The 25,083-nt window shown below is 41.3% G+C and overlaps 1 protein-coding gene across 1 annotated transcript in view; it reads right to left on the reverse strand.

Annotated features, from left to right (window-relative positions):
• msln (mesothelin) overlaps positions 1-22,399 on the reverse strand; it is a 41,983-nt gene extending 19,584 nt beyond the window's left edge. The window contains exons 1-20 of the mRNA XM_031892874.1: positions 22,347-22,399; positions 19,873-19,930; positions 18,026-18,063; positions 16,670-16,691; positions 16,559-16,586; positions 15,345-15,405; positions 15,057-15,215; positions 11,944-12,152; positions 10,906-11,009; positions 10,641-10,756; positions 9,184-9,339; positions 6,484-6,689; positions 5,465-5,559; positions 4,715-4,830; positions 4,267-4,428; positions 3,839-4,044; positions 2,842-2,936; positions 1,731-1,846; positions 984-1,145; positions 552-757 (exon numbers count right to left, since the gene is read on the reverse strand). Coding sequence (XP_031748734.1) covers positions 552-757; positions 984-1,145; positions 1,731-1,846; positions 2,842-2,936; positions 3,839-4,044; positions 4,267-4,428; positions 4,715-4,830; positions 5,465-5,559; positions 6,484-6,689; positions 9,184-9,339; positions 10,641-10,756; positions 10,906-11,009; positions 11,944-12,152; positions 15,057-15,215; positions 15,345-15,405; positions 16,559-16,586; positions 16,670-16,691; positions 18,026-18,063; positions 19,873-19,909 — 2,294 coding nt within the window. The 5' untranslated portion in view covers positions 19,910-19,930; positions 22,347-22,399. The remainder of the gene's footprint in view (positions 1-551; positions 758-983; positions 1,146-1,730; positions 1,847-2,841; positions 2,937-3,838; positions 4,045-4,266; positions 4,429-4,714; positions 4,831-5,464; positions 5,560-6,483; positions 6,690-9,183; positions 9,340-10,640; positions 10,757-10,905; positions 11,010-11,943; positions 12,153-15,056; positions 15,216-15,344; positions 15,406-16,558; positions 16,587-16,669; positions 16,692-18,025; positions 18,064-19,872; positions 19,931-22,346) is intronic.
• Positions 22,400-25,083: the final 2,684 nt, after the last annotated feature.

Raw genomic sequence — 25,083 nt, forward strand, 5'->3', positions numbered from 1 at the left:
TAGAGGTTCTAATATGAAATATTGAAAACAACCAGTGAGTTGGTCATACACAATGAAGATCATTTGGCAAGGATTTATGGTAATCTGATTAATTGGTGCCAGCCAACGTCTAATTGGTCCATTAGAATATGACTACATGGCCTACAGCCAACAAGATTTTCCAGCCATCAAAATCCGTAACCCTACACCAAACAGATATCAGACACAAAAGCCACTTACATGGCCATTAAGCTCCTATCATGTGTACATATAAGATTCTATCCCCCTATCCATATCAATACAGTTAAAGCTGTAAGGGGGTGGGTAGCTTTTCTTTTTACATTACACCATTACTAATGGGTTTTGGAGACAGGCAGACGATCCCTTCTTAAAGGTACACCTTCAAGCCCTATCACTTCTATAGAGGTTAGTATTGTACACATTGTACACCCTTGTGAAAGGGGCTGACTTTCTTTCTATTCTTGTCTGGAGCCCGGCCAACATTGAAATACCAGTGGCTAGTACATAAAACATATTAGTATATAGCCTAGACCAGAGTAAAGATAACTCACACTGCTTGGAAGGAGTCACAGGAGATGTTCTTTGGGATGAGACTGAGTTGATCTTGCGAGATTTGAGGCAGAAGAAGGCTCAGTTTATCTTGGAACAGTGATGACCAGTCAGAACTAGTTAAGTTATTTATTTGGGGGGTTAGGGTCTGGAAGGTTTTAGCTAGAAGCCCCTGAGCTAGAGGAGAAGGTATGGAGGTCATATTATTCTGCAAAAGAAAGAAACACATTTTTTAGAATGAACCGATTACGTGCATAGGCTGTCCACACATCTTACATCATGCTAAATTACTAAAGGGGCATCTTTGCTGCAAGTACAACATACAGTAAGAACATGTGTTACATTTCAGAGGGCATCAATGGAATCATTACAGAATCTTCCACCCATTAATAGGATACAATAGGGACACAATAGAGGACGGTCATTGAACCTACCGATGTAGCTGCAGAATTTATCTGGGCCAGGAAGTTGTAGGCATCGTTGGTGTTCTGCAGTAACCCTACAATCTGCCCTACGGCACTAGGGTTATTTCCAGCCTGTGGCGCCAAACTGAAGCTGACCACTTGTGGCACTGTGAGCGAAGACAACACGTCCAACTGCAAAATAAATACATGGGTAAGTGTATAAAGTCTTAGCTCGTGAGCAAGGATACATTCCTACATTTACTATGTAATCAGGAATTGGATATACTGCTTTTATCCCGCTTCTATAAACAGATTAATTATAGTCATAATTGCCTTTTGCCTACTTGTTGCTACTTTCTTTTTAAAGACAACCCTTCAAAAGTGGCTCCATCCAACCAAAAGAAGGCCATTCAAGGCGAATTGGAACATGGGATGGAGTCACCTTTTAGCATGGGTGGAAATTTGGTCTCTGCCCTTTTCCCACTAAGATGTTTTTATGTAAAGTAATATAAGAATACAGTTGCAGTTTGCCTTTTTTAAATCTCTGCTTTTTTTCATTGAGAAAAGAGATTGACCATGTTGAGGTTGACCAGGCGGAGGGAGAGAATAGATATGAACAGTAAAAAAGTTAAAAAAACATATAGAGCTCTACAATATTAGAACATGGAAGAACATGGAACATTCTTCTTCTGAGAACCTTCTTTATATTGTACTTGGTTGATCCTTGTTATATTCATTACTTTTTTACTGGATATTCAGTTGTAGCTTGTTACGCACCGCATTGAAGTTGGGATTTAAGTTAACCAAGGACGTGTAGTCTGCAAATTGAGAATATTTCCCAAAGTTGGCCTTGATCCATGTGCTGCTGTTAACATTCTTTGAGCAGGCTGAACCTAATGGAAGACAACACAAAAGGGAGCTGTCATTGCTGTCTAGCCCTTCAGTTCAAATAGTCTTCTATGGGACATATAGTGCAAGGTGCTCTTTTAGCTTAGACACTTGAACAGGAAATGCATCCTACTCTATTTTCTATCAGGAGTAGAAGCTTTTTCAAATGATCTCTTTAAGGGTATTCTCTGCAGTCACTTTTTCCTACACAATATTGAAAAAATCTCTTGCAAGCAACAACTATGACATTAATTAGTGTTTTCATCCTATCCCACTTAGATGACTGCAATTTCCTGCTATATGGCCTCCCTAACTGCCACCTCTTTGCCTCATCCTGACACCAAGAGAGAACAGGTTCCTCCACTTTTAAATTTCTTACAATGGCTTCCCATTACTCAAAGAATAACTACAAAATTATTCTTATGCCCTTCAAAGCCCTTCATTCTGCTGCCCCTCACTACATCACTTTTTTGTGTCTTCACACATTCCTGGCCAACTTCTCCGTTCTTCTCAGATGCCACCACCTGACCACACCACCACTGTTGTTTCCTGTCTCAAACCTCTGCTTCTATCCTTTGGAATTCCATGACTGAATTCCTTTATAAAGAATAACCACCCCCCCAGTCTCTTAAACTAAATGTAATGCCTACCTCTTTGAGCCCTGCCTTCACAGCTGACTGAGATGGTGCCTTAACCATTGTATAATCCATAATCTGCCCTTACTTATCCTGCTTGTTGTGTGTTACCCATACTCTTACATTCTAAACTATACAGTGCAGGGACCTCCTTCTTCCTCTTGATTCTTAACACATAGCCTTCAGGGACATCCGTGGCTTACTGCACCCCCCCCACCCATTCCCACCCTCCCACTGCATAAGGTAAAACCATGCAGCAGACCCTTCAACCTAGGCACCCCTGTATGGTAGTTACGTCACTGAATTTCCTGCTTGACACCAAACTGTTACATAGTTAACACCAATCAACAAATGTTATTCATTACCATTATTTTTGAGATAAGGTTGGATGAGAACTTTGTAAACATCTTCTTGTTTTACATTTTTCAGTTGGTTGAATGTAGAGTCCATTGATTTGATTCTGTTAGAAACAAAGAACATTAAAACTGGGGAAAAGTAGATTTGCTGTATACACTACCATAATGCTTGTGTACTATTCTTTAATGGGCTTCATTAAAATCATCATTGGTTTATAGGCAAAACACTTTTAATATAACTTATCTTGAGTCTATGAAATCCTGTGATCAGTAGGATGGCAAAAGCTTAGGGGCTCTGCCTTTGGCCTCATCATCAAGTCTTAGTCTTCAATTTTTTTCATTATAATATAAAAGGGGGTCCAGACTACTGTATTTCATCTCTTCTAGAACATCATCTAGACCAGGGGTCCCAGGGTGCCAAATAAGTGCTGCTATTGGATATTTGGTAGCCCCTATGGGGATTGGCAGCCTACATGAAGCTCTGTTTGCCAGTACTCATGGTTTTTCTGCAGCCAAAAGTTGCCTCCAAGCTATAAACTCAAAAATAAGCATCTGCTTTGAGGCCACTGGGACCAATAGCCACTGGTTGGGAATCACTGGTCTAGAATGTAGTGAGATGATTGGATTTGTACTACGGATCATTTCAGTTGTGAGACTAGCTGAGAACATTTGCATCAGGCAGCTGTCCTGCAGAGGTTAAAAAATAACCCATGAAGGAGAATTTACATATGTCATTACATGCCTATAATTTGTGTTGTTTCAAAAGGAAATGTGGCTCTTACTGCCGCTTGAGAAGTAAATCTCTTTAGTTGTGAAAGTGTCTGCCACCACTCACACCCATGACAGTCCGAATCCTTCACAGAGGCAACAGTGGCAATTTTGTTGACCATATAAAGGTGTAAGACCAAAGGCCGAAGCTTTTATTTCATGGAAACCCCATAATTATACTCTTGTTACTTTATCATAATGACACATGGAGGGATTAAAAAGAAAAGAGTCCACTTACACAGTTTGGAAGGAGTCACAAGAGAAGTTCTGGGGTAGAACCTTGAGCTGGTCTGTTGTGATTTCAGGTAGAACAAACTTCAGTTTATCCTGGAACAGCCCTGTCCAATCAGAGCTGTTGGAGGATGAGAGGCTTGGAACCAAAGCTTGGAAAGTTTTGTTGATCAGACCCTGAGCCAGAGGGTGTGGAATGGTGCTCAGATTATTCTGAAAAGAAATATAGAACAGCTTTATAAGTATGGCATTCATTTAAAAGAACCTTATGTGCCACAACGTTTGGTCCAGGTCTTCTCACCACCAGCAACAGATGCAGCACAAAGGTAAATGCTAGGAGCTAATTGGTTACTAGAACTGCCTCTCAGAAAGAATGAAGCTCATGACATGGGTAGACTGAAGCTGATGACTCTAAAGCAGGGGAATGAGACTTACTAGAGCAGCCGCTGAGTTGATTGTAGCCAGGAAGCTTTGGACATCCCCAGGGTTCTGATATAGTGCCATTATTTGCCCCACAGCATTGGTGTTGTTTGCAGCAACTGACCCCAGGCTGAAGCTTGCCACCTGGGACATTGCTAGGTTTGACAGTACATCCAGCTGCAAAGTACATTAAATGCAACAGTAAGCAAGGAATTCATTAAGGAACCACGTATACACAGTCACAGTAAATGCATTTTTGGGACTGTACGAAGGGTACAATTGTAGAGAATCCCATCATTAAGTCCCATAACACCTCCCCCCAAACATTACAGTTGGGCCGCAGTGAGTCGAATAGGTTTCTGGTGTGTCGAACACACAGTCAAAAATGTGTTGCCCCCATTATCCAAATAAAAGGGAATACGGTACCCAGGTTAACTTTTAAGCTGAAGTATCTGTTACTTACTGCGCTGAAATTAGGATTTAAGGCAATCAAGTCATTGTACGGTGCAAACTGTATGAATTTCCCAAAGTTCTGCGTGACCCAGGTACTGGTGTTGACATTCTGTGAGCAGGCTGAAGCTAATAGAAGATGAAAGATATTGAATGGGGATACCATTGTCATAGCCGTTGATTTCAACATGATGTAGGCATTAAAAAAGAAATCATAGCTGTAGACTAGCTTCTATTGGCATCCATCTTATCTCATCCCATTACCCTAGATTTTGGTTAAGATGGACTGTTTTACATGCATTTTGGGATACATCAAGTTCAGGATACAATTAGATATCATTCCTCAATCATTCCTCCCCCGAAAGAGTATCTGTCTGGCACACATTGCTTACAGCATCATGACATGGGCAGAGGGCCAAACAACTGCATCAAGGACTGCATCAATCAGCCAATATGCTCCTTGCCCCAACTGGATTATTAAACCTGCAAGATTTATATCTGCCTGATTTTTGACCAGATATCGATTGGGTAGGCCCCCACACGTGGCCTGATAAGCTGTAGACTCGGCCCATCTGCAGCTTTTATCCGCCCGTGTATGGACACCTTTAGGCCTTGTTATTCAGATGAACTAAATCAACGTTATGTGTCTTTAAACCCCTGAACTATGGAGATCACACCTTCCATTGTTAATAGGACAAATGGTCCTCATGGGGGACAAACAGCAACATAGCATTTCATCTTAGGAACAGAATCCTGAAATTACCATTGTTTTTGAGATACGGTTGAATGACGACTTTGTAAACATCCTCCTGTTTTACATTTTTCAGCTGGTTGAAGTCGGAGTCCATTGCTTTCATTCTGGTAGAAACAGAAAATGAGAACTTGGGAAATGTAGATTCAAAGTATATAAAACCGCATTGTTTGATTCTAATGCACCATTGGGTCTCCTTAATGGGTTTCATTTGAAGGCAAGGACCTTCTATACAATTTGTCTTATCTTATACTGGTGGTAATCATTAGTCATTTGGGTCTAGGAAATCCTGTGATCTGTAGGACTGGGAACATTTAAAATGCATTGCCATTGGCCTCATTGCTTCCAACAGGTTCCAGTCTCCAATACCAAAAATGGTCCAGTCTACTGGCTCCCATCCTTTCTAGCCACAAAAAAGCACTGGCACTCAAAGCTGCAAAAATGGGACAAGCACTTTAGAAATCTTTATTGCGGAGGTGCAACGTTTCGGGGCAAAATAACCCCTTTATCAAGCATTATTTTGCCCTGAAACATTGCACCTCCGCAATAAAGATTTCTAAAGGGCTTGTCCCATTTTTGCAGCTTTGAGTGCCAGTGCTTTTTTGTGGCTATTGGAATTCGGGAGGGTGCAGATCCCTCCGAGCAGTGTGCACCTTCATTAAGACTGCAGTGAATTACTTGAAACTTTACTCTTGCTGCTATCTTCTAACATAACATTCTGGACCCTCCATGGGTGTAAGAGTGGTCCATCTATAGACCAGAGCACAGGCTAAATGCTCTTCAACATTTTTTGGAACCTCTAATGTGACCTCTACCATTATCATTTAATTTTCATTGAGTCATGTGATACAAGTAAATAAATATATATAGGCTATAATTTGTAAATAAATTATAGGCTCTTATGAAATGTGATAATTATACTTCCATACTAATTAGAAGAACATACTTGACACCAGAGAACACAAGCTGAGCACCATTTTCTTATCTACATTTACGGCAGAAGTTGGACTTTAAAGTTAAATTTGACTTACACAGATTGGAAGGAGTCACAAGAGAAGTTCTGGGGCAGGAGCTTGAGCTGGTCTGTTGTGATTTCAGGCAGAAGAGATTTCAGGTTATTTTGGAAAAGCCCTGCCCAATCAGAGCTGCTGGAGAGGTTAAGACTGGGAACCAGGAGTTGAAAAGTTTTGTTCATCAGACCCTGCGCTAGAGGGCGTGGAATGGAGCTCATGTTCATCTGCAAAAGAAAGAAAATGTTTATGGTACAGCTTCAGTAGCATGGAATTATCCCTGAACTGCTGAAAGGACACTATCCCTGACCTTCTGAAAGCATATAAAGTCCTAAGAGATCACACATTGAAGGTACCCCCTCCCAACTGTCCCTGTTTTACTTGAACATTGGACCCAAAATGGCAGAATATGGATGTGGTTTGGGTCAGAGAGGGATGTGGTCTGAAAAGCTGACATGGAGGGCCCACTCTCTCAACAATTAAACAGAGGCACTTCCAATATATGGTATATGGGTTATATAGACCTATGGTGGAAATTAGAAAGGGCTAATGGGAATTTACCTTGACTGGGGCCTACTGGGAGAACTTCTGGTGCTCTGGTAGGCCAAACATTGGGTCTAGTGCTAAAATTGTGTTATGGAGCTCTGTACAGCTCTGCATGAGCTCTGCTCCTGTATAATACTATTTTGTCTGTACACGCCTTTATTGTTTTGAAAGCAGGGGCTCTAGTTTCATATGCTGGTTTCTTGTTGGTGGGGTTATAACACAATAGGAGTGAATGGGAGATAATAAGGAAGTGTGTAGCCAGCCTAAAACACATTATAAGCTTAGGCAAGTTTAAAACATCAGTCTGTATTAAGACACCTTTTGCGAAATAGGACAAAAAAGATTAAGGAAAATATCTCTATATTCACCTCTTAATATTTCCATTATAAATATACAAAGGGGAACCCTAGGAGTGTAAGCACTCCCCAAGCTCTATAGCTGCCAGTTGTAAGTCTCTACTGTATTAGTAACTGAACGTTTCTCCCTTTCTTGTGTGTGTTGGCCAACATAAAGATATGTACAGACTGTACACTCCCACATTCTGAGCTACATTATGGCATGACCAGTGTGGGGGAAAGCTTTTGGGTAAGTCCTTCAACTAAATACTGAATACTTTCTGTCATGCATGGGTAAGAAGTGGTCAGTTCTATTTCCATCACCTTGAGATCAGGTGTATTATTAGAATAAAACCAGAAAGGTGCAGCTTTTGCAGATTCTGGAAATATGCTTAATTCTTTCTGTATTTGTGAGCTCTGCATAGCTCTGCATAGGTGAGAAATCCAAAACACTCCAAGGCAGGTACCCATGTAGCATGATAGATTACTAAATCTGTAACATTGAAGATCTATTGAAGATCTAATCTAAGACTTTACTCATACTGTTCTAATTTAGCTTTTCTATTTTTAATTTGTTTTTATGTACCCCCTACTGTAAAATACAAGGATATTAGAAGTCACTGAGGGGTTCTGTAACCATATAAAGGCACAAGGCTGCAGGCTGAGATATACAGGGAACTCTGAGTATCACTCATGTATTATAAGGGATAATGTACCCCCTACTGTAAATGATAAGGATATTAGCAGTTACTGAGGGGTTCTGTGCCCATATAAAGGCACAAGGCTGCAGGCTGAGTTATACAGGGAACTCTGAGTATCACTCATGTATTATAAGGGATAATGTACCCCCTACTGTAAATGATAAGGATATTAGCAGTCACTGAGGGGTTCTGTGCCCATATAAAGGCACAAGGCTGCAGGCTGAGTTATACAGGGAACTCTGAGTATCACTCATGTATTATACGGGATAATGTACCCCCTACTGTAAATGATAAGGATATTAGCAGTCACTGAGGGGTTCTGTGCACATATAAAGGCACAAGGCTGCAGGCTGAGTTATACAGGGAACTCTGAGTATCACTCATGTATTATAAGGGATAATGTACCCCCTACTGTAAATGATAAGGATATTAGAAGTCACTGAGGGGTTCTGTGACCATATAAAGGCACAAGGCTGCAGGCTGAGTTATACAGGGAACTCTGAGTATCACTCATGTATTATAAGGGATAATGTACCCCCTACTGTAAATGATAAGGATATTAGCAGTCACTGAGGGGTTCTGTGCCCATATAAAGGCACAAGGCTGCAGGCTGAGTTATACAGGGAACTCTGAGTATCACTCATGTATTATAAGGGATAATGTACCCCCTACTGTAAATGATAAGGATATTAGCAGTCACTGAGGGGTTCTGTGCCCATATAAAGGCACAAGGCTGCAGGCTGAGTTATACAGGGAACTCTGAGTATCACTCATGTAATATAAGGGATAATGTACCCCCTACTGTAAATGATAAGGATATTAGCAGTCACTGAGGGGTTCTGTGCCCATATAAAGGCACAAGGCTGCAGGCTGAGTTATACAGGGAACTCTGAGTATCACTCATGTATTATAAGGGATAATGTACCCCCTACTGTAAATGATAAGGATATTAGAAGTCACTGAGGGGTTCTGTACATTATAGTAGTGTTATTGAGGTGTATCATGACCATACATAATGTGTTAATGTTGTTGACATAGGCTGGATTGTAACACAAATTAATTAAATAAGTATATAGATATATAATATGTTGGCACTGTATGAATGAAGCATAATCATAATGTATATAAGTACAACTTACTGCAGCTGAATTGAGGTTAGTCAGGAAGTTTTGGACATCAGCAGAATTCTGCAGTATTCCCATCATCTGGCCAACGTCATTAGAGTTGTTTGCGGAATTTGACTGCAGGCTGAAGCTCACCACTTGGGGCACTGTCAGGCTAGACAATACAGCCAACTGCAAAGCAGGATACATACACAAGCAACCAATCAACCAGGGAGTTGGAGAGCAGAGCAGTTTTTTTATATCAGTAGAACAGATAGGGCTGTGGACACAGTGAGGGTCATTTATGCTGAATGAGCTTCCAAATTGCTGAAAGACTGAGTAATTCAGATGTATCAAACATAGTTCCATATTCTAGGGTTTCATAGTTAGGCTCAGGATTAAGTATCCTTGGTTTGTTTAGAGCAGTGTATTCCAAACTGTGGGACTAGCCCCTTAAGCAGGTTAGAGTAGAGGCAGGGGAGGCTCAGTCTGAACATCAGTTAGGGTGAGAATTGGGGAGAATGGCAAATTACTCTCCTAGATACACCTGAAAGCTCAGCTTGAAGGTTGGTTAGGGTCAGATTTGGGGTGAATATGTATTTAGCCTTTTTTCTGTCCTAGAATTTTTTGGAATCAATATGTTCCTGTATCTGTACTCATTTAATTAGTAAGGGAAGCCCTGGAACAGGCTGGACCTTCAACAGGAGCATTGGACAAAGGTTGAGCCTTCACATTGGCAAGTTTGTCAACCACTGGTTTAGGGTAAGGTGCCCATTATCTTTAAAAGGACACCATATTCAATAAACAACATTTGTATCTGTACCTAATAAGAAGACATTTTGCCAAAAATGATTTCCCCCTTTTTTATTTTTGTCTTATGTAATAAAGGCACTAGGATTGCCCAGGAGCATTATCCCATAGCAACCAAACAGCAGGTAGAATTTACTGGTCACCTGTTTAAAAGCAAACACATCTTATTGGTTGCTATGGGTTACTGCCCCTGGGCAATAAGTGGGTTTCATACATTTGACATACAGAGTAACGTATAAAGCAATCAATAACCGGTGCCTTTTATTACATATGGGGCAGTGGCATTTCTAGGGCTGCTACTGCTGATGCTCATTGAATTTATACCTAATTGTGAATGGGACTCAGGGTCGGACTAGCCCGCTGGGACACCAGGAAAAATCCCGGTGGGCCCCGGCCCTAGTGGCCCCCAGCGGCCCAGTCCGACCCTTGCCGGCACTCCCCTACTGACTGTTCCTCCCCTGACACGTTCAATTTATACGCGCTCGGGGAGGACGTCAGGTGGGGGCCCTGGGGGGGTTAGGGGAGCCCCTGGGGGGGTAGGGGACACGGCTGGCTGGGGCACCTGCAGGGCCCCTGGGGCGCGAACCCCGGTGGGCCCTGCACCCTCCAGTCCAACCCTGATGGGACTTGTCATGATTTAGGCTACAATCATTGTCATCTGCTTGTCATTCACTTGTACTTACAGCACTGAAGTTAGGGTTAAGGCTGACAAAGTCATTGTAGTCTGCAAACTGAGCAAATTTCCCAAGGGTGCTTGCCAGCCAGATGCTGGAGTTGGCATTCTGTGAGCAGGCATTGCCTAGTAAGAGAGAGAGAGTGAGAGAGAAGAAGATATGGGAAACGTCCTACTGCTTCCAAGTAGTTGGGTCACTGATGTTTCAGATGCAGGTATTCAGGGCTGGATTCGATCCAACTCATGATATCATGGACCTTGGTGGAAGAACATACCTGATAAATTCTGCCGAACATTTAATAATGACTTGAGTACTGGAAACAGGTCTTTCCCATTAGTAATTGCCAAACCAGGGTCTACGGCACCGATACCCTGCACCCTGGAGGAAGAAGAAGGAAGTGCTTTTATATACTGCTCAGATTAACTGACAAGCCATAAAGGGGTTGCTCACCGTTGAGTTAACTTTTAGTATGATGTAGAGAGTTATATTCCCGAGACAATTTGCAATTGGTCTTCATTTTTTATTATTTGTAGTTTTTTTTTAAATTATTTCAATAATTGTGCAGCAACTTTCCAGTTTGGAGTTCTAACAGCTATCTGGTTGCTAGGGTCTGAATTACCTTAGCAACCAGGGAGTGGCTTGAATGAGAGACTGGTTTATGACTAGGAGAGCGACTGAATAGAAAAAAAAGTTATAAAAAGTAACAATAACAATAAAACTGTAGCCTCACAGGGCAATTGTTTTTGGCTGCCGGGGTCAGTGACCCCCCTGTGAAAGCTGCAAAGAGTTTGAAGAAGGCGGCAAATAATTCATGACATACTAAAAGTTAAATTAAAGGTGAACACCCCTTTTTTTTTAGAAAGAAAAATAGATTACATAAAACACCCCATGTTTAAAATCCTGCTTCATCTATATAAACCTTTTTTGTTTATAAAAATGTTTTTTTTTGCAGTAAGCGTCACTGAGAAAATGGATATTTTGAATACAAAGGGCCGCTCCCTGGGGTCATAGGATTCACAGCGCACACAAACAAACCAAGGGCACACATACATGTAACAAGGTCACAAGATGTTGATTAATGGACAAAGTGTTTCACTCCCACACTACTTCCTGTTACACTAGAAGGTGTCATGTGATCTCTGAGGGAGCACACAGCCCATCACAAAATGGCGGCTCATGGTAAGAGATTTAAACGTGCAGTATTTACTAATTTATATATTTCAGTTTGGTATAATTCTTTAATAGGCCACAATATGACATAAACTGTTGGCTAAGTATTAGTTTGTATTGTCACATTGCAATGGCTACTTACACTTCCTGGATGCTGGAACATGGCGCTTTCTTATCCACCAGACACTGCATCATTGGTGCGCTAAGGTATGGCAGGAACGGTTGAATGTATCTTGGGATCAGCTGAGGGGGGGACCCACTAGCAGGGCCGCTGCTGTTTACGTTCTGCATAATAGTGGGCCAGATGCCTGCCAGCAGGAAACGCTTCCATTCTTTGCTCACATTCCCAAACTGATCAGAAGAAAATAAAGAAAAGCTCACTGGCTATTTTTGTTTTGGTTTTAGTGTTCGTTAAAGAAAACAAATATAAAAATGCTCAGCAGAGCTGAAGATGTTCCTTTTATAGTAGAGCAGCGGTTCTCAACCTGTGGGTCGGGGCCCCTTTAGGGGTCGAACGACCCTTTCACAGGGGTCGCCTAAGACTGACGGAAAACACATATTTCCGATGGTCTTAGGAATAATTTTATGGTTGGGGGGTCACCACAACATGAGGAACTGTATTAAAGGGTTGCGGCATTAGGAAGGTTGAGAACCACTGTAATAGAGGGTACATTATAGATTCTATACCTGCCTGCCCCCCCCCATGGTTGCACCCTAGGCAGGTGTCGCTTCTGCCTACTAATAGTTCCAGCCCTATTGACTAACATCCCCATATTCAAAGAAAAGGTACCGCTATTCCCTGTTATTTTTACAGCATTAGTTTTTTATGTATATGAATCTGTAATCTGAAAACTCATTATCCAGAAAGTTCGGAATTACAGAAAGGTCATCTCGCATAGACTTCATTATAATCAAATAATTCAACATTTTTAAACATATTTCCTTTATCTTTGTAATAATAAAACAGAACAGAGATGGGATCCGTTATCCAGAAACCCATTATCAAGAAAGTTCCAAATTACGGGAAGGTCATCTCCCATGGACTCCATTATAAGCAAATAATTCAATTTTTTTAAATTATTTCCTTTTTCTCTGTAATAATAAAATAGTACCTGTACTTGATCCCAACTAAGATATAATTAATCCTTATTGGGGGCAGAACAGCCCTATTGGGTTTATTTAATGGTTAAATGATTCCCTTTTCTCTGCAATAATAAAACAGTACCTGTACTTGATCCCAACTAAGATATAATTACCCCTTATTGGGGGCAGAACAGCCCTATTGGGTTTATTTAATGGTTAAATGATTCCCTTTTCTCTGTAATAATAAAACAGTACCTGTACTTGATCCCAACTAAGATATAATTACCCCTTATTGGGGCAGAACAGCCCTATTGGGTTTATTTCATGGTTAAATGATTCCCTTTTCTCTGTAATAATAAAACAGTACCTGTACTTGATCCCAACTAAGATATAATTACCCCTTATTGGGGGCAGAACAGCCCTATTGGGTTTATTTCATGGTTAAATGATTCCCTTTTCTCTGTAATAATAAAACAGTACCTGTACTTGATCCCAACTAAGATATAATTACCCCTTATTGGGGGCAGAACAGCCCTATTGGGTTTATTTCATGGTTAAATGATTCCCTTTTCTCTGTAATAATAAAACAGTACCTGTACTTGATCCCAACTCAGATATAATTACCCCTTATTGGGGCAGAACAGCCCTATTGGGTTTATTTCATGGTTAAATGATTCCCTTTTCTCTGTAATAATAAAACAGTACCTGTACTTGATCCCAACTAAGATATAATTACCCCTTATTGGGGGCAGAACAGCCCTATTGGGTTTATTTAATGGTTAAATGATTCCCTTTTCTCTGTAATAATAAAACAGTACCTGTACTTAATCCCAACTAAGATATAATTGATGGAAGCAAAACAATCCTATTGGGTTTATTTAAAGTTTAAATGATTTTTTACTAGACTTAAAAAAATAAATTTCCAAATTACGGAAAGATCCCTTATCTGGAAAACCCTAGGTCCCGAGCATTCTGGATAATGGGTCCCATACCTGTACCTTTTTGGAGGCAAAACAATCCTACTGGGTTTATTTAATGTTTTTAGTATGTAGGTCCAAATTATATAAAGATCCTTATCCGGAATACGCCAGGTCTCGAGCATTCTGGATAATAGGTCCTGTACCTGTAGTTTGTATTTATGACTGATTGGGATAAACCAAATTACCAGATGATGGAAAAGAGTGGCGTGGGATGAATAAAGGCATTCTGCTACAGGGAATCAGAATTTTCCAGACACCCCCAGTTCTATGTGTTTAGACTGTATATACACATCTATTTAGCACTGAATAAACAAATAATGAAACCTAATGACAGACAGAAGGGCAGAACAATGGTATACGCCTTAGCTGAAAATATGTTGACTCACTAAAGCCATTATGTTTTTCCGACTTGCCCTTCTTGTGGTGTATTGAAAGGTTAACCAACCAGAAAAAGTGGAATTTGAGAAGAAACCAATTTGCCTTAGATCTGGTCAGAATAGATTTAGATGTAGACAAAAAAAAGTATTTGCCTGAAACCATCACATGCTTTACATGCAGGTGTGCAGACATTTGCTTGGTTATTGTGTCAAGTCATACACTCTATTTTTTTTACACTTGTTATTTTCAGAACCTATAAAACTATATAGAACAGGGGTCCCCAACAGTGAGCCACATCCCAATGGCCTTGTCCAATGGTGAAAATGACTAATGACTTCTTAACAACAAAAGGACATTGGCTCTAGACTAGGGACTCTGTGCTTTCTAGAGATGTCCAGCTGAAATCACTAGAGATATTTGTAAGACACCTCCCACCATGAACTAAAGGCTGATGGGAATGTTTAGAAATAGAGTTAATAAGAGATGGAAAGTACAAAGGGACCTCCATGATTTAGACTGAGGTTTCTCATATCTAATCTTTGGAGTCTTGCTAAATGACTAGGGACTCTGTGTTTTCTATGTCATACCAGTTAAAAACCATCTAGAACCAACAGTATTATTTAGACAAGAGATGTCCAGCTGAAATCGCTACAGATGTTTGTAAGACACCTCCCACCATGAACTAAAGGCTGATGGGAATGTTTAGAAATAGAGTTAAGAAGAGATGGAAAGGTTACAAAGGGACCTCCATGATTTAGACTGAGGTTTCTCATATCTAGTCTTTGGAGTCTTGCTAAATAGCTGTTATACGCACCTGCCCAGTTAGGCTGGAGAGCATAGCCGCTGAGTTGTTATTGGTCAGCTTTGAGAAAAACAAGATGGAATACTGAGTGTCATTGACCAGTCCGCTGTTGTTGGCACAGGCAGTCATATTCAGCAGCAGATCAGGGGAAAAGGTACTGAAATTGGCCACCTGAAAGAAGTAAGAATACCAAAATTATCAGCAAATATATATATATATATATATATATATATATACAAATATAGTTCTTAGGAATTTTTAACCCATGGCACAGTTAGAAGGGACTAAAGGCATACTTACTGGTGTGCAGGCATAGTCTTCAAATGTCCATAGGCATGGGTCTGAAAGGTCTGAAAAGTTGCTATAAAAAAGAAGGAAGGCATTAATTCATCAGTACTAATACCCAGTCATTCGTTTATGGAACCCAGAGCAGTTCTGTTGTTACAATTTACTATGAATGAATGATGGTTTTATCTCTACTATAATTAGATTCCTGGAGTCTCTACATGTCCTTATGTGTCTATTGCTTCATACACATGTGTTTGATGTGTTTGTCTGCAGTGTGACTTTATGGGTAAATTTAACCACTATGCATGGGTTAACTGATTTCATGATTTCTCAGTGGGTCTATACCCAGAGGAAGGGAGAACACAATACAAGTCTTTCTTTAGATATGATTTCTATTGCCATGTGTATAGACCCACTGGTCAGTGACGGCACGGGTGGAACAAGACAGCCATGTGAACAAAGCTTTAGACAACAGTTCTGTTTATAGAAATCACAAGCGCTGTGTGTTTTTAGGATAATAAGTGGACATGGTACAGTTGGTTACTGCTAATGTATGTGGCTGCCTGAATGTGTAGTTCAGAGTGCCATGGTATGGAGCTACAGTATGTGTGCCATTAGCCTTAGCCATGTCTAAAGGTGGCCATACAGTGTCGGACTGGGACCTCAGGGGCCCACCAGAAAACCTAGACCATAAGCCTATTCTCCAAACTATTTTTCCTCTTTTCTTTGCCCAACTTTTTTATTGTACTAGTCTCTTTTATTTACATGTTAGCATCTATTTCTCATTTTTGTTCCAATTCAGAAATAGGGAATGCCCATGAAACAGGCCAGATGGTCAGGAGCAGAGGGACCCACTGACACCTGGGCCCAATGGGGGTTTTCCTGCTATTCTGGTGGGCCAGTCTGACACTGTGGCCATACTTTTTAAGTGGGCGATATTGAGCTAATGCAATTGTTTGGTCAAATTACAACTATGGAGATAGGAGGGAAGGGCCATCAGGGGTCCCCATAAATGGGCAGATAAACTGCTGAATTGGTGTAAAGGGCACAAATTAGCAGCTTAAATCTGCCTGTGTATGGGCACCTTAGGCTGCCACTGCCCCAGACTGCCTCCTTATCACCTCCCCTAGGCCTTATGTTTCCCTTGGAAGCTGGAGGGACATGGTCCTAGCTATGTGTTTGGTCATGGAATATGCAATGCAGAGCAGAATCAGGAATTCCCTCACCTGTTGATGTTGGCACACAGCGCTGTTTCTGTGAAAAGCAAACAATTAAATGGTTAGGGAAATGTACTATTTTACACCAACACATAATAAATGGGATTGTTAGGAACCTACCATTAACAGAGCTGGGGGGACACTGTGGAGAGAACCAACAAAACATTAGCACAATTTTCAGGTCACAAAAGCATGCAACTATAGTGATAAAGAGTAGCAATAGGGCAGTTTCTCATCATGATCCATTTCAATGAAATGTAATAAAAGATGCAAATCTACTGACTTAGCTACCCATAAGAAAACAATTAGCTGGTACTGGTTACAGGTCAGTTGTTTGAAAACAAATATCTGATTGGTTGCTATCGGTTACTGGACCTGGGCACAGCTTACACCTTTTATTACTTTAGGTGTCTGTGGATGCTGGGAGCTATAGAGCCAGAACAGTCAGAACAGTTTAATAGTAGAAGAAGCCAAAATGAGGGTTAAACACCCATGTGATATATAGTATATAGCACTGCATTCATGGATAATTATAGACTTAGGGTGATGAAACACAGAGCTACTAGTAGCAGCTACTTGTCACACCTACTAAAATAGACAATGCTGATCATTTACAGCTAATTGTCTCTACATGTGTTGTAGCAGAGGCAATTCTCAGTATTGTCTATGGCAGGGTATTTTCTAGTAGCCATGAAAAAGTAGCTGCTACTAGTAGCTCAGTGTGTCTTCACCCTTATCTGAGAGGCCTGGTTATCTTATTTACACAGGATGTCTCTCTGGCTTTAAGGGCTCTGGCACACGGGGGAGATTAGTCGCCCGCGATTTAACTCCCTGTTCGCGGGCGACTAATCTCCCCGAGTTGCCTACCCCTGCCATCCCACCGGCGAACATGTAAGTCGCTGGCGGGATGGCAGACGCGGCGGCGCGATTTCGCGTAAATCGCCGAAAAAGACTCGCGAGGCTTTTTCGGCGATTTCCGCAAATCGCCCCGCCGCGTCTGCCATCCCGCCGGCGACTTACATGTTCGCCGGTGGGATGGCAGGGGTAGGCAACTCGGGGAGATTAGTCGCCCGCGAACAGGGAGTTAATCGCGGGCGACTAATCTCCCCCGTGTGCCAGAGCCCTAACAAATATGAAGAAGTGAGGTATTATAATTCTTAATTCCAGAGTAGCAACCTATAACAGCACCAATCAACTGATTAGACAACTACAATAAGGACCAGTACCCAGGGTCCAATGGACACAAATATAACCAAACCGGAGAATAATTTTGTCTACATACTCAGTATAAACCCAGATGCCACCCCCTGTAACAAAACACCCACTTCTCTCTAAAATTTCCTCCCGCTTCAACCAAGGAAACACCAAGGGTGGCACCATGGCTGCTCATATCTGGACCTGCAGGTTTGGCAGCCCTTGAATATTCCCATGAGAAAATAAGCAGATACATTCCGCCAGGGAGGTTTTTACACTTACAGTGTTGTTGGCAGCGGAAGACAGAGTAACCAGAAGGCCTGAATGCAACAAAAAAAACATGATATCAGTTACACTTGCAGTCATATTGTTTCTGTTCAAAAAGGTATTAATAGATTTCTCCGACTAACACAGAAATGCTCTCAGATTTGGTCTTCTTGAACTCCTTTATGGGGGCAATTCAACACTGGCCCACTTTGACTCTATGCCCGAAATTAGTCAATGGGCAGGTAAAGGCATCAAATCATTGCAGGACATAGAAAAGGATGGGGAATTCAAACAATTCGGCACCCTCAAGGAGGAATTGGAGCTCCCCTCTGCCATGTATTTTCACTATCTACAACTCAGGCATTTTTATGCCCAGTTCCTTATCAGACCAATACAGGTGACAGATACTTCACTTCACACTGTTTCTCCATGTATTTGGGGAATGCCCAGCCATTCAATGACTATGGTCTGCGATACTGAAATACATTAATGAAACATTGGCTTTTCCCAACATTCACTCTCCAAGGATATGTTTATTGTGGGCGCTGGAGGACCTGGAGTTATCAGCTGATCAACGGTTGTGCTAATTGTAATTGCTATTCTATGTAAAAAAAAGCCATTTTGTTAAATTGGAAATTGATGACTGCCTCCTCACTTAACTTCTGGAAAAAACTAGTTAATGACGTGCTACCTAAACAAAAATTGGTCTAGATTTCCAGAGGCTGTCCAGCCAATGCGGTGTGGGACACTTGGTTAAATGCACAATCTGGATAAACTTGCCAGGCTCGCTTAAACTTTTTATACCTTTATTCTTTCTTTCCTTCTATCTAAACCACATATGTCAAACACAAGGCCCATCTGGCTGTTTTATGTGGCCCTTGGTGAGTGTGTCTGACCATCCAGGGTGATCAATTTCTCTTTTACCTCACATAGTAACTACATAGTAACTAAGACGAAATATCATAATAAAAAAATTTGGCCTGCGACTTAGCCTGTGTTTTAGATTTCTGCTCCCTTATGTGATTGAGTTTGACACCCCTGTTCTAAAATGTTAAAGCTTTAAATAAAAACTTAATTAATAGGGACCTACATATAAACGTCCCAGACACAATAGGTGATGGTTTTATTCCAGTATATCAGATTTTGAAGGTGTTCTTAAATACCCCAAAAACTCAATGGCAAAGCAGTGAAAGTGGCTCCACTTGTAAAAAGATAGTTGGCTGGAAGCATGGCGTTGCACAAATGATTATCATGCAAGAAGATGGGGGGTAATTTGGGGTGCTTTGACGCCTTGTTCAGGCTGTGGCACTCAAAGTGTGTGCCGATGCAGATAGTTCTCTGGATACCTGATCAGCCTAAAGCAATTCCTTGTCACATTCCCATGTAGCAGGAATGTGAATTTCTCTCCGTTTTGGTATTTTTGTTGTTATTTTGCAACAACAGCCTACATTTATCATACACAACCAGAACTAATACAATATAAACACCAGTAAAGGTCAACGTGACCTTTATTCATTTCCCTTTTGGTGTGTTGTATTGGGCCTGTTGACGGAATCCAGTAGCCAGACAGGCATGGCTTGCAGAACAGGATAGATACTGGAATCTCCTGATGAGGAATAACTTGCATTCCTGTATAGCAGGGTTGTTTGACATTGGAATGATAACAGCAGGAAAGCCGTTAAGTATAACACAATACCCCCAGGACTGTAATTCCCCACAACTAAAATATAAAGAGCAAAAGTATGACTCCTCCAGCTGGCATGTTGGCCACCCAAAGTTTAGGAATCCACTAGGACTCATGGTTTTGCCATCACTCACCCACATGTGATTAACCATACTGTACTGCATGGGTTTGCACTTACTTGTGAGAAGTAGGGCACTTTTTAGCGGAACCCCCATGTTGCGGTCAGGAACGTCTCCCTGTATACAAAAAAAGTATCCAGTTTATGGTACAGTGACAAGCATCTTTCTGCATCTTGATAAGTGCTCTTGTCAAACGTGTTTTATTCCAAGTGATTCCCTTGGTTCTATTACCAAACAAAGAAATTCCATTGTGTAAAAGTGGAATCCAGTAGTAGGAATGGGATCTGTTTTTTGCCATTCTAGGGAACTGGAATTTCTCAGATAAGGGCTATTTCTGTAAGTTAGATCACCATTCATTAAGGCAATGGTCGTCAAATTTTTTTCAATTCAAGCCCCATTTAAAAGTACTACCTTTGGTCATGGATCCTCTTAACTCATGAAATGAGTACAGATATAGGAAAATATTGGTCTATCAGTCATTGTAGAAGAACATATTCATCCCAAATCTCACCCTAACTGACTATAAAGATCGGCTTTGTAGTGTATGTAGAAGCCCAAACAGACATTCTCCTCAATTGTCGACCCAAATGGCCCTCAGACTGAGCCTTCCCGGCACCCCAGGTAGTCCACAGCCACAGTTACCAGACCCACAGTATGGAACCACTGGCTTAAGGCTACTAACAAACATTTAAACATTAATAAAAAAATGCCATTGGTATTGATTGGCCACCAACAATGATCTTGGCAGTTTTGATACCATCAAGTACAAGCTACAGTTTTATTATTACAAGTAAAAAGCACATAAAGAATTTTTGCTATGGCAGATTGCTCTGCCCTTAATTCAGAGTTTTCTATATATCAAGTTTCTGGGTACAACATCCTATACTATAATACTATATAACAAATAATTAAAGATATCTTGCATGGTTTAAAATGTAAAACGCTGCATGAAATACGTAGGGGAAGCTGAAATTTATTTTTCATATACAGGTATGGGATCCGTTATCAGAAAACCCATTATCCAGAAAGTTCCGAATTACGGAAAAGCCATCTCCCATAGACTCCACTATAAGAAAATAAATCTAATTCATTTCTTTTTCTCTGTAATAATAAAACAGCACCTTCTACTTGATCCCAACTAAGATATAATTAATCCTTAATGGGGGCAGAACAGTCCTATTGGGTTTATTTAATGGTTAAATGATTCCTTTTTCTCTGTAATAATAAAACAGCACCTTCTACTTGATCCCAACTAAGATATAATTAATCCTTAATGGAGGCTTAACGATCTTATTGGGTTTAAATGATGTGTAAATTATTTTTTAGTAGACTTAAGGTGTGGAGATCCAAATTACAGAAAGATCCCTTATCCGGAAAGCCCTGGGTCCCAAGCATTCTGGATAACAGGTCCCATACCTGTATAATAATAATAATAATAATAATAATAATAATAATAATAATGTATATATAAATATACAGGTATGGAACCTGTTATCCAGAATGCTTGGGACCTGGGGTTTTCTGGATAAGGGGTCTTTCAATAATTTGAATCTCCATACATTAAGTCTACCAAAAAGACATTTAAACATCAAACTAACCCAAAAGGATTGTTTTGATTCAATTAAGGATCACTTATATTTAGGTTGGGATCAAGTACAAAGTACTGTTTTATTATTACAGAGAAAAGGGAATCATTTAACCATTAAATAAACCCAATAGGGCTGTTCTGCCCCCAATAAGGGGTAATTATATCTTAGTTGGGATCAAGTACAGGTACTGTTTTATTATTACAGAGAAAAGGGAATCATTTAACCATTAAATAAACCCAATAGGGCTGTTCTGCCCCCAATAAGGGGTAATTATATCTTAGTTGGGATCAAGTACAGGTACTGTTTTATTATTACAGAGAAAAGGGAATCATTTAACCATTAAATAAACCCAATAGGGCTGTTCTGCCCCAATAAGGGGTAATTATATCTTAGTTGGGATCAAGTACAAAGTACTGTTTTATTATTACAGAGAAAAAGAAAATTTTGAAAACTAGAATTATTTGCTTATAATGGAGTCTGTGGGAGACAGCCTTCCTGTAATTCTGAGCTTTCTGGATAATGGGTTTCCGGATAATGGATCCTATAAAATATTCTAATGCATTGTATAGCCTTGCATGGTTTAAAATGTAGAACTTTTCATGAAACGCGTTGGGGAAGATGAAATTTATTTTTCTTGTAATATATAACAATAATGTAGATATACACACACACACACATATATATATATAAATACATGATATTAAATATATATATATTATATAATATATATATTAAATATATACATAGAAATATTCAAATGCATTGTATAACCTGAATTTATCTTTTCCAAGAAAATGTTATAATACTCACATGATATTTAAATTAAGTATATATATATATATAAAACAATATTTTAAGCATCTTATAGCCTTGCATGGTTTAAAAGCATTGTTATATACAGACAAATACAAAGTTGTTTAGTAGGTAAGTGCAGGGATACCTACCTGTGTCGCAGCCGTGGGCCCTTCAGTAGTAACCGAGCTGCAAATAACAGGGATTTAAGGCAATATATACTGGCTGGGTGTGGCTTCTGTCTGATGCAAAACCTGAACTTTTGGTAGAGTTTGTCTCATTCACTGGGAGACGACTTCCCAAACAAGTTCAGCAAAATAAATATATAAAGCAAAAGTTTAATTGTAGGGTTCCTCTAGTTGTACTATTTGAACCAGGAAAATGACAAGAATTTGCATTTTGGGACATAAAAAATGTACAGCGGTTTAGTTTTGCAGCAGAAGAAGTTTGCTTTTCTATTGGGTGGTTGTCAATATTACATTTAAAAATATATGTTTCATTCTATTTTAAAGATTGATGGGGTTATGCAGTAAAAGGCATTAAATTTGCCCAAGAGCAGTAACCCCTAGCAACCAATCAACACGTAGAATTTACTGGTCACCTGTTTAGAGACAAACACATTATTGGTTGCTTTGGGTTTCTGCTACTTGACAAATTTAGTGCCTTTTATTACATATGGGGGTAGAGAATACCCACCTGGTGGAAGGGTTGGACTGGGCCGCCGGGACACCGGGAAAAATCCCAGTGGGCCCCGGCGGACCAGACCGACCCTTTGCGGCGCTCCCCCTGCCCCACCGTTCCTGCCCTGATGTGTTCATTTTATGTGCATGGGGGGGAGGACGTTTGGTGGGGGGGTGCCTGCGAGAGGGGTTAGGGGGGCCCCGCGGGAGGGGGCTATGGGCGCGGGCACCTGCAGGGCCCCGGTGGGCCCTTCACCCCCCAGTCCGACCCTGCCTGGTGGACAGGCAGCCGCTTCTATCCCCCCCAACCCTTTCACTTCTGCTGGCTGCATTCCCAGCCAATACCCATCCTGTGCGCAGGGAGACAGCCGGACCTGAGAGGAAACTTCACTGTATCTTTCCCTGTCCACCACTCACCACAGGGTGCTATTTTGCTAAGTGATTTAAATGATTAAACCAAATTGAAATGAGGCATCATGTACGGGTTATGTAACTAGTAGGATTCTTTAAGGTGACCACACCTTGCTCTGAAGCTTTTGGCTATGCGTGTAAAAAAATTATTTTGTGCACACATTTTAAATTTCTGTGCGCATTTTCAAAAAATATGTGCTCAGGACAGAATAAATAAAAAATGTAGTGTTTTTGCACAGAATTCTTTGTGCTCACCACAATTTGTTGTGTGCGCCAGGCTTGTTATGGGCACACGTATGAGCGCACAGCTAAAAGGGAACATTGCCGCCATACATGATTAGAGGTAAGTGCCAATGCGACTCTTTAGCCTGATGTATAGGCAGAGAATAGAGAAAAGATTTAAAAGCAATTAGCCCCCTCCCCCAAAAGTAATAGAAAGGAGCCACCCCAAATATATATATCACCCCAAATGATACAAGTGATGCAAGGGAACTATGGACAGTGGTTCCAGGCAGTGGCAGAGGTTCCTTAGTTGGTTGCATCAATAATTCTCACTGACATGTGAGTTAGATGCTAGGTCCAGGGGCTATAGGGGCAGTTCAGTCAGGGGGCCATGGCAGAGGGGTAGTTTAGTCAGGGGACCTATGGCAAAGGGGTAGTTTAGTCAGGGGACCTATGGCAAAGGGGTAGTTTAGTCAGGGGACCATGGCAGAGGGGTAGTTTAGTCAGGGGACCTATGGCAGAGGGGTAGTTTAGTCAGGGGACCTATGGCAGAGGGGTAGTTAAGTCAGGGGACCATGGCAGAGGGGTAGCTTAGTCAGGGGACCTATGGCAGAGGGGTAGTTTAGTCAGGGGACCATGGCAGAGGGGTAGTTTAGTCAGGGGACCATGGCAGAGGGGTAGTTTAGTCAGGGAATCATGGCAGAGGGGTAGTTTAGTCAGGGGACCTATGGCAGAGGGGTAGTTTAGTCAGGGGATCATGGCAGAGGTGTAGTTCAGTCAGGGGACCATGGTAGAGGGGTAGTTTAGTCAGGGGATCATGGCAGAGGGGTAGTTTAGTCAGGGGACCTATGGCAGACGGGTAGTTTAGTCAGGGGATCATGGCAGAGGGGTAGTTTAGTCAGGGGACCTATGGCAGGGGGGTAGTTTAGTCAGGCGACCTATGGCAGAGGGGTAGTTTAGTCAGGGGACCTATGGCAGAGGGGTAGTTTAGTCAGGGGACCTATGGCAGAGGGGTAGTTTAGTCAGGGGACCATGGCAGAGGGGTAGTTTAGTCAGGGGACCATGGCAGAGGGGAAGTTTAGTCAGGGGATCATGGAAGAGTAGTAGTTTAGTCAGGGGACCTATGGCAGGGGGGTAGTTTAGTCAGGGGATCTATGGCAGAGGGGTAGTTTAGTCAGGGGATCTATGGCAGAGGGGTAGTTTAGTCAGGGGACCTATGGCAGAGGGGTAGTTTAGTCAGGGGACCATGGCAGAGGGGTAGTTTAGTCAGGGAACCTATGGCAGACGGGTAGTTTAGTCAGGGGACCTATGGCAGAGGGGTAGTTTAGTCAGGGGACCATGGCAGAGGGGTAGTTTAGTCAGGGGATCATGGCAGAGTAGTAGTTTAGTCAGGGGACCTATAGCAGAGGGGTAGTTTAGTCAGGGGACCTATGGCAGAGGGGTAGTTTAGTCAGGGGACCTATGGCAGAGTAGTAGTTTAGTCAGGGGACCTATAGCAGAGGGGTAGTTTAGTCAGGGGACCTATGGCAGAGGGGTAGTTTAGTCAGGGGACCTATGGCAGAGGGGTAGTTTAGTC

The sequence above is a fragment of the Xenopus tropicalis genome, chromosome 9 (genome assembly GCF_000004195.4).
Source record: "Xenopus tropicalis strain Nigerian chromosome 9, UCB_Xtro_10.0, whole genome shotgun sequence".
NCBI lineage: Eukaryota > Metazoa > Chordata > Amphibia > Anura > Pipidae > Xenopus > Xenopus tropicalis.